General features: G+C 38.6%; 1 protein-coding gene across 1 annotated transcript in view; it reads right to left on the reverse strand.

The window, feature by feature from the left end:
• The window catches only part of DNAH14 (dynein axonemal heavy chain 14), a 507,005-nt gene that overhangs the window by 198,979 nt on the left and 294,202 nt on the right, over positions 1-13,824 (reverse strand). Inside the window, exon 42 of the mRNA XM_025393377.1 lies at positions 5,369-5,447. Within this exon, the coding sequence (XP_025249162.1) occupies positions 5,369-5,447 (79 nt within the window). The remainder of the gene's footprint in view (positions 1-5,368; positions 5,448-13,824) is intronic.

A 13,824-nucleotide genomic window follows, 5' to 3' on the forward strand; every position in this document is an offset into this window, starting at 1 on the left:
ATATGTACACCCAATACAGGAGCACCCAGATAACACCCCCACTTACAATATTAGACAGATCATTGAGACAGAAAATTAACGCAGATATTCAGGACCTGAACTCAGCTCTGGATTAAGTGGACCTGGTAGATATCTACAGAACTCTTCACCCAAAAACAACACAATATACATTCTTCTCATTGCCACATGGTGCTTACTTTAAAATTGATCACATAATCAGAAGTAAAACACTCCTCAGCAAATGTGAGAGAACTGAAATCATAACATCTCTCAGACGACAGCACAATCAAATTAGAGCTCAAGATTAAGAAATTCATCCAAAATCACACAACTACCTGTAAATTGAACAACCTGCTCCTGAATGACTCTTGGGTAAATAACGAAATTAAGGTAGAAATCAAGAAGGTCTTTGAAACTAATGCGAACAAACAGATAATGTACAGAATCTCTGGGATGCAGCTAAAGTGGTGTTAAGAGGGATGTTTATAGCACTAAATGCCCACATCAAAAAGCTAGAAAGATCTCAACACGCTAACATCACTACTAAAAGAACTGGAGAATCAAGAGCAAACAAACTCCAAAGCTAGAAGAAAAGAAATAACCAAGATCAGACCTGAACTGAAGGAGATAGAGACATGAAAAATCCTTCAAAAATCAATGAATGCAGTAACTGATTTTTTGAAAAAATTAATAAAATAGACTGCTTAGACTAATAAAGAAGAAAAGATAAGAATCAAATAACCAAAATCAGAAATGATAAGGGGAGTATCACCAATGACTCCATAGAAATACAACCAACCATTGGAGAATACTATAAACACCTCTATGAATATAAACTAGAAAATCTAAAAGAAATGGAGAGATTCCTGGACACATACAGCCTCCCAAGACTGAACCAGGAAGAAATCAAATCCTTGAATAGGCCAATAATGAGTTCTGAAATTGAGGCATTAATAAATAACCTACCAACCAAAAAAAGCCCAGGATCAGGTGGATTCACAGCTGAATTCTACTAGAGGTACAAAGAAGATCATGTCTAATGAAACTATTACAAACAATTGAAAACGAGGGATTCCTCCCTAACTCCTTTCCCGAGGCCATCATTATCCTGATACCAAAACTTGGCAAAGATACAACAAAAAAGAAAACTTCAGGCCATTCCTAATGAACATCAGTGCAAAAATCCCCCCCAAAAAAAAAGTACTGGCAAACGAAATCCAGCAGTACTTCGAAAAGCTTATCCACCACAATCAAGTTGGCTACATCCCCGGGATGTAAGGTTGGTTCAAAATATGCAAATCAATAAATGTAATTCATCACATAAACAGAACTAAAGACAAAAACCACATGATTATCTCAATAGATGCAGAAAAGGCTTTTGATATAATTCAACACCCTTTCATGTTTAAAACTCTCAATAAATTAGGTATTGAAGGAGCATACCTCAAAAATAATAAGAGCCATATATAACATAGCCACAGCCAATATCATACTGAATGGTCAAAAGCTGGAGGGATTCTTCTTGAAAACTGGCACAAGACAAGGATGCCCTCTTTCACCACTCCTATTCAACATAGTATTGGAAATTCAGGCCAGGGCAATTAGGCAAGAGAAAGAAATAAAGTGTATTAATATAGGAAGAGAAGAAGCCAAATTATCTTTTTTGTAGATGACATGATCCTGTATCTAGAAAACCCCATCATCTCAGCCCCAAAGCTTCTTAAGCTGATAAGTAACTTCAGCAAAGTCTGAGAATACAAAATCAATGTGCAAAAGTCACTAGCATTCTTGTACACCAACAACAGGCAAGCAGAGAGCCAAATCATGAATAAACTCCCATTCACAATAGCTACAAAAAGAACAAAATACCTAGGAATACAGCTAACAAGGGAAGCGAAGGACCTCTTCAAAGGGAACTACAAACCTCTGCTCAAGGAAATCAGAGAGGATACAAACAAATGGAAAAGCATTCTATGCTCATGGATAAGAAGAATCAATATCATGAAAATGACCATATTGCCCAAAGCAGTTTATAGATTCAATACTATTCCTATTAAACTACCATTGACATTCTTCACAGAACTAGAAAAAAAATTACTTTAAAATTCATATGGAACCAAAAAAGAGCCTGAATAGCCAAACCAATCCTATGCAAAAAGAACAAAGCTGGAGGCATCACACTACCCAACTTCAAACTATACTACAAGGCTACAGTAACTAAAACAACACGGTACTGGTACAAAAACAGACACAGAGAACAATGGAATAGAATAGAGAACTCAGAAACAGGACTGTACATCTACAACCATCTGATCTTTGACCAATGTGACAAAAACAAGCAATGGGGAAAGGATTCCCTATTTAATAAATGGTGCTGGGAGAATTGGCTAGCCATATACAGAAAACCGAAACTGGACCCCTTCCTTAAACCTTATACAAAACTTAACACAAGATAGATTAAAGACTTAAATGTAAAACCCAAAACTCCAAAAACCCTAGAAGAAAATCTAGGCAAATATCATTTAGAATATAGGCACCGGCAAAAATTTTATGACAAAACTTTGAAAAGCAATTGCAACAAAAGCAAAAATTGACAAATGGGATCTAATCAAACTAAAGAGCATCTGCACAGCAAAAGAAACTATCATCAGAGTGAACAGACAACTTACAGAATGGGAGAAAATTTCTGCAGTCTATCCATCCAGAGGTCTAATATCCAGAAAAAGGTCTAATATCCAGAATCTATAAGGAAGTTAGGCTGATTTATGAGAAAAATAGACCATTAAAAAATGGGCAAAAGACATGGACAGATACTTCTTTTATTTATTTATTTATTTATTTATTATTATTATTATACTTTAAGTTCTAGGAAAGAGACATACATGTGGCCAACAAACACGAAAGCTCAACATCACTGATCATTAGGGAAATACAAATCAAAACCACAATGAGATACCATCTCATGCCAGTCAGAATGGTGATAATTAAAAAGTCAAAAACAACAGATGCTGGCAAGGATGCAAAGAAAAAGGAATGCTTTTACACTTGTTGGTGGGAGTGTAAATGAGTTCAACCATTGTGGAAGACAGTATAGTGATTCCTCAAAGACCTAGAGCCAGAAATACCATTTGACCCAGCAATCCCATTACTGGGTATATACCCAAAGGAATATAAATCATTCTATTATAAAGATACATGCACACATATGTTCATTGCAGCATAATTCATAGTAGCAAAGATATGGAATCAAACTAAATGCCCATCAATGATAGACTGGATAGAGAAAATGTGGTACATATACACCATGGAAGACTATGCAGCCATAAAAAGGAATGAGATCATGTCCTTTGCAGGGACATGGTTGGAGCTGGATGCCATTATCCTCAGCAAACTAATGCAGGAACAGAAAACCAAACACTATATGCTCTCACGTATAAGTTGGAGCTGAAGGATGAGAACACATGGACACATAGGCAGGGGAACAACACACACTGGGGCCTGTTGGGATGGTGGTCAGGGGAGGAAGGGCATCAGGAAAAATAGCTAATGAATGCTGGGCTTAATACCTAGGTGATGGTATGATTTGTGCAGCAAACCACCATGGCACACATTTACCTACGTAACAAACCTGCATGTCCTGGACATGTACCCCTGAACTTAAAATAAGAGTCAAGCACTGCATGAATAATAATAGTAGGGATAACTAGTTTAGATGTGGGAGTCAGGGAAGGTCTCTTTGAAGAAGTAACTATTCAATTGAGACCAAAGAATGGGTGATATTTGGCAAAATATAGGAGGAAGAACATCTTGGACAGAAGGAATACATGTGCCAAGACCGTAAGGTCAAAGGATCATGGCTTGACAAACTGAAGAAAAAGCAAGTGTCACTGAAGCACAATCAGAGCAAGAGATTAGGAGATGAGTCTGGAAAGGTAGGCAGAACCTTTTTAGGCTGTGCCAAGATTTTTTTTTCTTCCACTTTGAAAGTAATGGGAAATCTTAAATCCCTACAAAAGAGAAAAGAAATATTTTAAATTATGTTTTAAAAAGATTGACTCTTCCATATAAGAGACATGTACTCTTATATGAGGCATAAGACTCTTCTTCTATAAGAGACATGTACAAATGTATTAATCATAATTCTATTGTTAACAACAAAAATTGAAAATCTAAATGCTTACCAATGGATAAATAACCTGTGATACATATGTGTGTGTGTGTATACATATATGTATATCATAGTTTATATATATAATGACAATGGACTAGTTGGTAGCAGTGAAAAGAAATAATAGCTATATGCACAATGGACTAAACAGATGTAATGTTGAACAAAAGATGCAAGTGACAGAAGATCATACAGGATGATTTCATCTATTTAAAGTTAAAAACACACAAAGCTAAAATATACTATTTTGAAATATATTAATAAGTACAAAATCCAGAATAGTAGTTATCTCAGATGATGGGATACCCTGAGATCTAGGAGAGAATACAGAGGACTTCAAAAATAAAATAATATGCCTTTTCTATGGCTGAGTGGTATATATATGGGTGATTACGGTATTGTTATTTATATCTTATATATGTTTTATAAATGCCCTTTTTGGCTACTCACTATTTAATAAAAATTTAATTCCTTGTTGTTACACTGAGAATGAGTAGGAAAAATTGGGGAAACCAATTAGGAAGCTATTGCAAACAGTATAGGCAAGAAATGATGGAGGTTTGGGTTAGAATGCCATAATCAAGATGTAGATAAGTGAGTGGATTTTAAGGCAGAACTGACAGGCAGAGTAGAAATCACAAGTGAATGTTTTATCATTCAAAAGCAAATGTGACATGAATGTCTTAAGGACTCATAATAAGATGCCCAACAGTGACTCTTCTATCCTACAAAATGGCTGAAGAAATGTAGAACTAATAATTTACATTGCTATAATTTATTGAGCTCTTACTATGTACTAGGTTCTATTCTGGATACATAACATATCACATTATTATTCCAGTTTAATAAATGAAAAAAAATTAAAGCTTAAAAACATTTAGCAACTAATTCAACATTTCACAGCTCATAAATGGCAGATTCATGAAATAAACTCATGTCAATTTTATTCCTTTCTCAAATATGTATAGAGGCTGGACAAATGCATTCCTATAAGGCATATTACTTCAAAATGTAGCATAAAATCTGGTATCTTATATTAGCTATACAAAGAACTTTAAGTTGGAATAAAATGAATTTAAGTGGATTCTGATACTATGAAAACACAGAAGTATTGGTTTATCAAGAAGTAACCCTGTGCATATTTGAGGGTTTGGCACCTAATGGTTATTAAAACATGTTTTCTGAAGGAATGTAACTGACCTCTTTTCTATATCCTTGAATGTGACAGAATCTCTTCGAGAATTTGCCTCCTTAGATGACGTGTCACTCAAATCATTACCTTAAAAAGAAAAGAGTATTTTTCCATAATTAACAACTGACATAAAATTTATCTGGTAAACTAATGAGGTTTAACTTTTAGCATTGTTTAATTCGTGAATTATCATAGAAGAACATCTTTATTTCACATATGGTATCTGAGAATTAACTTATCAGAACAAAGTGGGAATTACAAGAGCAGAGAATATTCTTACATTGTCAGAACTGATTTTTATTTATTTGAAGCATAAAGCTGCATACATTTGTTCTTTATTCTATTCTATCCTTTTTTTATAAGATTGATTGTTGCAAAATGTAAACTTTGAAACAATGAAGTGACTACGACGAAATATGGTACACAATACAAGCTAAACAATAAATGGGCCCTCATAAAGTAGGGCAATAAAAAAAGAAGCTGCATATTTTCAAGTAACAAATTTATTAAAACAGACATTCAACTGGGGCATGTTAGGCAGATTGTAGTCATCCCCCTCTCATTCCCATTACCCACCTTTTTTGTCCAACTAATCCATTCCACAGAGAAACACAAAGAGCAATTATTCATTCTTCCTTGTAACTTATTTTTATTTTATAATATTTTTCTTAATATTAAAAAATGCTTCTTTTAGGACATTTACAAAATACACAAAAGTGTACAGAAGGAAACAATCACCCATAATTCCACCACCTAAAGATAACAACTAGTAATATATTGATGTATTTCTTTATGGGCTTTTATATAAAGACATAAATTATATAAAAACATAATATTTTAAAATGTAAACCTAAATAGAAAACTAAAAACAGAGTTGGGTGCTTATCCTGTTTTTAGACCTGTCTTGATTTTGTTGCATCATAATTTATTAAGTCATTCATCCATTGTTGGAATTCAAATAATTGTTTTATGATTATAAATAATTCTGCTATGAATAAACCTCCTTGTGCATAAACCTTTCTATGGTTCTCTGATTATTTATTTATAATAATTTCCTAGAATAAAAGATAGTAGAGCAGAGTATATGGATATTTTTAGCATATAGTGTCAAATAGTTCACCAAGAAAAGTTCAATCAATTTTTTATCACCCACTTCAGCATCCCTTATTCCACAGATCCTTTAAGTGTTCTTCCCCTTCTGCTACTACCAAAGATGAAAATATATATATATTTATTATACTTTAAGTTCTGGGATACATGTGCAGAACGTGCAGGTTTGTTACACAGGCGTACATGTGCCATGGTGGTTTGCTGCATTAATCAACCCATCATTGACAGGTATTCCTCCTAATGCTATCTCTCCCCTTGTCCCCCACCCCCGACAGGCCCCAGTGTATGATGTTCCCTGCTTGTGCCTATATGTTCTCATTGTTCAACTGCAACTTATGAGTGAGAATATGTGGTATTTGGTTTTCTGTTCTTGTGTTAGTTTGCTGAGAATGGTTTCCAGCTTCATCCATGTCACTGCAAAGGACATGAACTCATTCTTTTTTATGGCCGCATAGTATTCCATGGTGTATATGTGCCACATTTTCCTTATCCAGTCTATCATTGATGGGCATTTGGGTTGGTTCCAAGTCTTTGCTATTGTGATTAGTGCTACAATAAACATACATGTGCATGTTTATTTATAGTAGAATGGTTTATAATCCTTTGGGTATATACCCAGTAATGGGATTGCTGAGTCAAATGGTATTTCTGGTTTCAGATCCTTGAGGAATCACCACACTGTCTTCCACAATGGTTGAACTGATTTACACTCCCACCAACAGTGTAAAAGCATTCCTATTTCTCCACATCCTCTCCACATCCGCTCCAGCATTGCTGAGTCTGTCCCACAGACTCTGACTGAGCAACGGATGAAAGAAGTATGTGGACACAGGTATTTTGCCTGACTGCACAGCTAGGGAACCACATGGCTCAGCACTGCTGACCAGAGTCCAGCAGCCAAGAGAGTGCAGCTCCAATAAGCTAGCAATGCTCACATTTATTTAGTACAGATTCAATGACAAAGGCTTGGAGCAAACATGGTTTGTGGTAATAAACTTTGTCAACCCCCTGAGTAGACAGAAGTCCCTGCATGCGAATGATTAAAGGCTGGTTTTAGGACAACGTGAATAAAATGCTATTTAGATAAACTCCTCTACATTCCTTTGTACCTACGCCCTCTGCCCCTGGGTAAGAACAGCTGCCTTCGGCTCATTCTTCCCTGAAGCTTTGCAAAACCCCCAGACCTTCCAAGAAGGTTTGAATCTTTCCCTATAATTTCTCCCATCACCATGACCAATCTCCCACATCTCCCCCTTTTCTGTTTTTTGCATCAGGTTTTGTGCAGAAACAGGTTTGTCAGGCACAGCAGTTATAATTTGCATTCCGGCTTTGCATCCTAGAATTAGGAAACAACATAAGACAAAAATGAATATAATCAGTATCATTCTTTTCCAATCAAGGAGTGACCCCTAGGAGTGGGGGTCTATCCAGAAGAGATGTCCTTGCACATCCTTCCATATGGCTGTTTGTTGGGCATGTAGATCTATGGCGTTTAGGGATTCTAGAATTTTAAATTGCCTTATGTCTGCCATTAAATTGTCATGTAAGTTTCCCCAGAGGTGTTGTTTCACCTCATCCCAACTATTTATTGATTGATTCCAAGATAGAGAGGTGACACAGATACGCTAATGCTCCCAGTCACAGTTTAATTGCTGTCAGAATGCCAGTGCATCTTGTCGCTCCTCTACATATTCCAAGGCAGCCTCAAGGCTTGCAGGCGTGCAAGAATATTTTGATCTATACCCTGCTGTAAGAGAAGTTCATTAGACACATTTTTTGCCAAGTTGTCTACAGAGGTAGCTGTTTGTACTGATTCAGTAATAGAGGCCACAACAACAATAGCAGTTGCCAAGATGACTATGGCTGAGATTTTAAAGGCTATAAGTGTGCCTATGAGTCTTTTGGGTCTGACCTGGGACAGGGCATGTTCTAAGGTGGCAAGGGCAGAGGAACCTTGCCCATCACGTGTCAAATTGACTGGTAGGAATGCCTCAGATTTTCTCCTTAATACCATGACACTAGTAATATTTTAGTTAGATATATTGTAATTAGTGATACATGAGGTGAACCAAGCCTGTCCCTGCACTCAGGTCACAAACTTGGAGTTTTGGGGTGTAATGGAAATATTAGTTCCCATAAGGAAAACATATGGATGGGTAGTGCAAATCAGGCACTGATCTGTGTGATTATGAATAACAGTCATAGTATAATTGTTACTGGAATTATGATATGTCCCATGCCAGATATTAAGGGAGGTGCTAAGATGTCCCAAGTGCCATAAAGTGTCTTGGGGTGGCATCTACTTTACTTGGTGTCTGGGATATCTCATCTCCTCATTGGCCCAAATCATAGGGGAACGGGATGTGACTACAAAACTGTGATTGATGCCACAATGGATGTGGACATCAGTATGGTCACCCTGCAAATATGTGGGGGAAAGAGAGATCAGACTGTTACTGTGTCTATATAGAAAAAGGAAGACATAAGAAACTCCATTTTGACCTGTACTAAGAAAAATTCTGCCTTGGGATGCTGTTAATCTGTAACCCTAGCCCCAACCCTGTGCTTGCAGAAACGTGTGCTGTATTGACTCAAGGTTTAATGGATTTACGGCTGTGCAGGATGTGCTTTGTCAAAATCATGTTTGCAGGCAGTATGCTTGGAAAAAGTCATCGCCATTCTCCATTCTCGAGTACCCAGGGACACAACGCACTGTGGAAGGCCGCAGGGACCTTTGCTCAAGAAAGCCTGGGTATTGTCCAAGGCTTCCCCCTACTGAGACAGCCTGATATATGGCCTTGTGAGAAGGGAAAGACCTGACCATACCCCAGCCCAACACCCATAAAGGGTCGGTGCTGAGGAGGATTAGTGAAAGTGGAAGGCCGCTTTGCAGTTGAGATAAGAGAAAGGCATCTGTCTCCTGCTCGTCCCTGGGAATGGAATGTCTCAGTGTAAAACCTGATCATATATTCTGTTTACTGAGATAGGACAAAACTGCCTTATGGCTGGAGGTGAGACATGCTGGGAGCAATACTGCTCTTTACTGCATTGAGATGTTCGTGTAAAGTCAAACATAAATCTGGCCTACATGCACGAGGGACAGCACATTTCCTTAAACTTATTTATGACACAGGGTCCTTTGCTCATATGTTTTCCTGCTGACCCTCTCCCCACCAATACCCTATAGTTCTGCCACATCCCCCTTGCCAGAATAGTAGAGATAGTGATCAATAAATACTGAGGGAACTCAGAGACCAGTGCCGGTGCAGGTCCTCACTTTCTGAGCGCCAGTCCCCTGGGCCCACTTTTCTTCCTCTATACTTTGTTTCTCTGTCTTATTTCTTTTCTCAGTCTCTCGTCTCCACCTTGCGAGAAATACCCACAGGTGTGAAGGGGCAGGTCCCCTTCAAAATGGCCATGGGAGCTCCAGTCTAAGATGTTATAATTGCCTAACTGGAAGCTACGGGCTTGACCCCTGTGACAGACCTCCCAGCTAAAGTGGAATCCATTACTTTTCCGGCTTTGTTCTTCAGCACAGGGAGGAATGTTTGGGAAGGTGGCATTGGTTGTGTTGCATGGTTTGAGATTACCTGCAACCAACAATGTTAAGGCATTTCCTTTGCCATGATGTAGTCATAATTGTGTTTGGGCAGGTACACAGTAAGGATTAGAACTTTTATAACTTACACACAGTGGAAGGATAGTGGAGTGATATATAGTGTTAACTGGCACCTTAGTCCAATGTGTGCCATTAATAAGAGACCCCACTGGAGGTAAGTCAATCCCTCCTAGCCAAGCAGTTATGTTATTAGAGACTGGGAAGGAGGTGTCTGCCCAAGTAACAGAGCAGAAGAAAGGTGGATCTAAGAGATGAGCCCAATAGAGAGTAGCAGGTGCGGATTGCAGGCAGAGTGAGAGAACAAGAAAGGTTAATACCCTATGAGAGTTGCAAGGTACAATAGAAAGCATATCAAGGAATAAATTATCTGGAGTGAATTGTGTCTGTGTCTAGAGCAGGATTCACTCAGCCTCCTGAGTTGTCTTCCTCAGCATCCCCCAGGTAATGTCTGGGGCTTGTGTTGTCCGAGGAAGCCACATCGTCTGGGACTGCGGGTCCTGCAGGGATATTTCCTCCATTTCTGGTACCGGGTTGGGTCCTAGCACGCCATGGTATGGTTTGATGCATTGTGCTGGAATCCAAAGAGGACCTGAGGGGGTGTGAACACAAGCATAACCTCTTCTCCATGTTAGCAATTCATTTGGACCACACCATACATTGATATTTACATCTTTCCACAAAACCACAAGTTTTAATGTTTTGAGGGGCTTTAGTAAAATGCTTTTTTATGGCTGATCGAAATTTATCATCTAAATTTTAAAAATTAAGGATAAATAAGGTTTGTGCTAGCAGTATTGAAGGGTTTTTACTCATACCCCCCCTTTTTTTTCTGAGCATATTTTTAGGAGTGGAATGGACATGTTCTACTATGGCCTGTCCTTGGGGATTATATGGGATGCATGTGGAATGTTGGATGTTCTACGTGGGACAGAATTGTTGAAATTGTGAGCTGGCATAAGCTGGACCATTATCAGTTTTAATTTTTGTGTGACACCCCATAAACACAAAAGTTAAAAGAAGATGTTTAATAACATTGGGTGGACTCTCCAGGAAGAGCATGAGCACTCATTGAGAATTGGTATGAACAGATACATGTACATATCTTAGTTTTCCAAATTCAGGGATGTGTTTAACATCTGTTTGCCATAACTGATTAGGTTGTATTCCTCTAGGGTTAACACCTGTTGAAGGAGAGAACATGTCTGTGAGCTGGCAAACTGGGAATTGCAGGATAATTTGGTTAGTGAGTGTCTGGGTAAGTTGAAATTTAGATAAGTTTCTCCAATTTTGGTGGAAAAATAGATGCAATTGGGTGGTTTGGTCAAGCAGTGACGTCATAACTTGCAGGTCTCCTTGATCATTGCCATAAGCCAATGGGGCAAGCAGTGAGCTGTGGGGTCGAATATGTGTGATAAAAATAGGATGTGTACGTTGATCCAGCAATTGCTGAAGTCGAAGAAAAAGTGCATACAGGGTGGGCTTGAGTGTGGACTTAATGAGGGCTGTTTCAAGGTTCTGCAATAAATAGAGTAAGCAGAGTCACTAACAACACTGATGGGCTAAGCAGACTAGGTCTCCAGGGACGATATTAAGGCTCCAACCTCGGCTTTCTGAGTGCCAGTAAATCCAGGATGAATGAGGAAATCATGCAATCTCCACCAAATAGCTCCTTTTCTATTTTTACCAGAGCCATAAGTAAAAAGCCTTAAAGCATTAGGTATGGGGGGAGTGAACTACTTTTGTAGGCACAACTAAAGGAGTATGAGATAAGAACTGAATTAGTTTCTCAGCAGGAAAGCCATGTCCTATATGGCCTACATAATCATAGAGTGCTATCTAAAGATCTAGAGACAGAGGAAATAAGCTTTGAATTGCCTTTTACTCAAAGGAATTCTGATGACATCAGGGTTATAACCTAGCAACTGATTGCATCATCTGTGGCCTGTATAGATGACTTTACTAACTAGCTGGATATAGGGGGATAATGTTTTAGTCATGGTATGCGAGTTAAAAAACCCATTCTAGAAAGTGCAGCCCTGGGGCTATCTGTCCTACTAATCCTGTTGGGGAATGTTTAGTAGGGAAAACAAGCAATTGAATTGAATATTGTGGGTCTATGCAATCTAGTTGCCTCTGAGAAATAGCTTGCTCTATTTCCTCAATTTCTCTTTTTGCTGCAGGAGTTAAATACGTGGGAGAGTCTAGGGCTGTATTGCCCTTTAGGATAGGAAATAGGATTTGTAACTTATCAGTAGTTATGCCCAAGGTGGGGTAAGGCAATTAATATCACCCAGTAATTTTTTATAATCATTTAACGTGTGTAAATTGCTAATATTTAATTTAACCTTTTGAGGTCTCACTGACCAGGAAGTTAGTATGTATCCAAGATATTTCCAAGGAGAGGAAAATTGTACTTTTTCAGGTGCTATGATTAAACCTCTTAACCGTGTATTCTTTATGATGGAGGCATATAAACTTAAAACTATTGGCTCTGTTGGGGCTGCTAGTAAAATATCATCCATAAAATGAATAATCTTGCAATTAGGAAATTCTTTTCTACTGGGGAGCAAAGCCTGATTTACATGATACTGACACATAGTAGGACTGTTCAATATCCCTTGAGGAGCACTTTCCAATGAAGTTGGTGAGCTGGTCTTTCATTATTGATAGCTGGTATGGTAAAGGCAAATTTTTCTCTGTCCTATTCTGCAAGGGGGATAGTATAGAAGTCGTCCTTTAAGTCAGTAACAACTAGAGGCCAATCTTCAGGAATTGCCACGGGGGAAGGGAGGCCCTGTTGAAGAGGCCCCATAGGTTGCAAATTAGCATTGATATCCTGTAAATCATGCAAAAGTCTCCATTTGCCAGATCTTTTGGGAATGATGAAAATGGGTGAATTCCAAGGGGTGTTTGATGGTTCTATATGGCCAACTTTTAATTGCTCCTCAACTAATCCATGGGCTCTTTGTAACTTCTCTTCCTTTAAAGGTCACTGTTCTACACAAATAGGATTTTGAGAGAGCTACATCAGGGGTAGAGGAGGAATAACAATGGCCATTACTAGAAAGAGGTCTGCTTAAGTGATCTCAATTAACCCTTTTGTAAATGGACTAGTGGTTCCATTTTCTTAAATGCTTTTTCTTATCTCTTTATAAGTGTCAAAAGAAATGGGTTCATATACCTGATTGTCTTGTCGATCTTGCATTACCAGGCAGGCTAAGAGCTCCCCTTCTAATGCTGCTTGCCTAAGACAGGGTACCAAAGCTGTAGTGTATCCCTTGTCTTTTTTTCCAATTTACAGGAGGGGGCTCAGGCAAAACCTCTGCTTTCTCTTTGTTATTTTTGCCTGGTAATGGCTGGGCTGAACGAGAAGGAGGAGGTGGTAAGGTAGGTGATGGTTCCTTCCCCCTTCCCTTTTTAGGCTCTTCTGTGTAGAGTGGACCAAAGCAGCCCTAACTAAAGCCCATAATATTAGAGATGTTACTGGGATCCACTGCCCTTGTGCATGATGTTGTTTAAAATTTCTCCCCACTTGTTCCCAGAGCTCTATGTCTAGCTTACCCTCTTCCAGGAACCATGGGTTATGGGACACAACAGTTTGCATTAGGTTCCTAAATTGAGCCTGTGAAACCGAGGCTCTGCCAGCTTTAAGCAGCTGTGAGAGGCAAAGCCAGCTGGACTTCTGGGTCGGGTGGGGACTTGAAGAACTTTTCTGTGGCTAGCTAGAGGTTTGTA

Source organism: Theropithecus gelada, chromosome 1 (assembly GCF_003255815.1).
Source record: "Theropithecus gelada isolate Dixy chromosome 1, Tgel_1.0, whole genome shotgun sequence".
Lineage (NCBI taxonomy): Eukaryota > Metazoa > Chordata > Mammalia > Primates > Cercopithecidae > Theropithecus > Theropithecus gelada.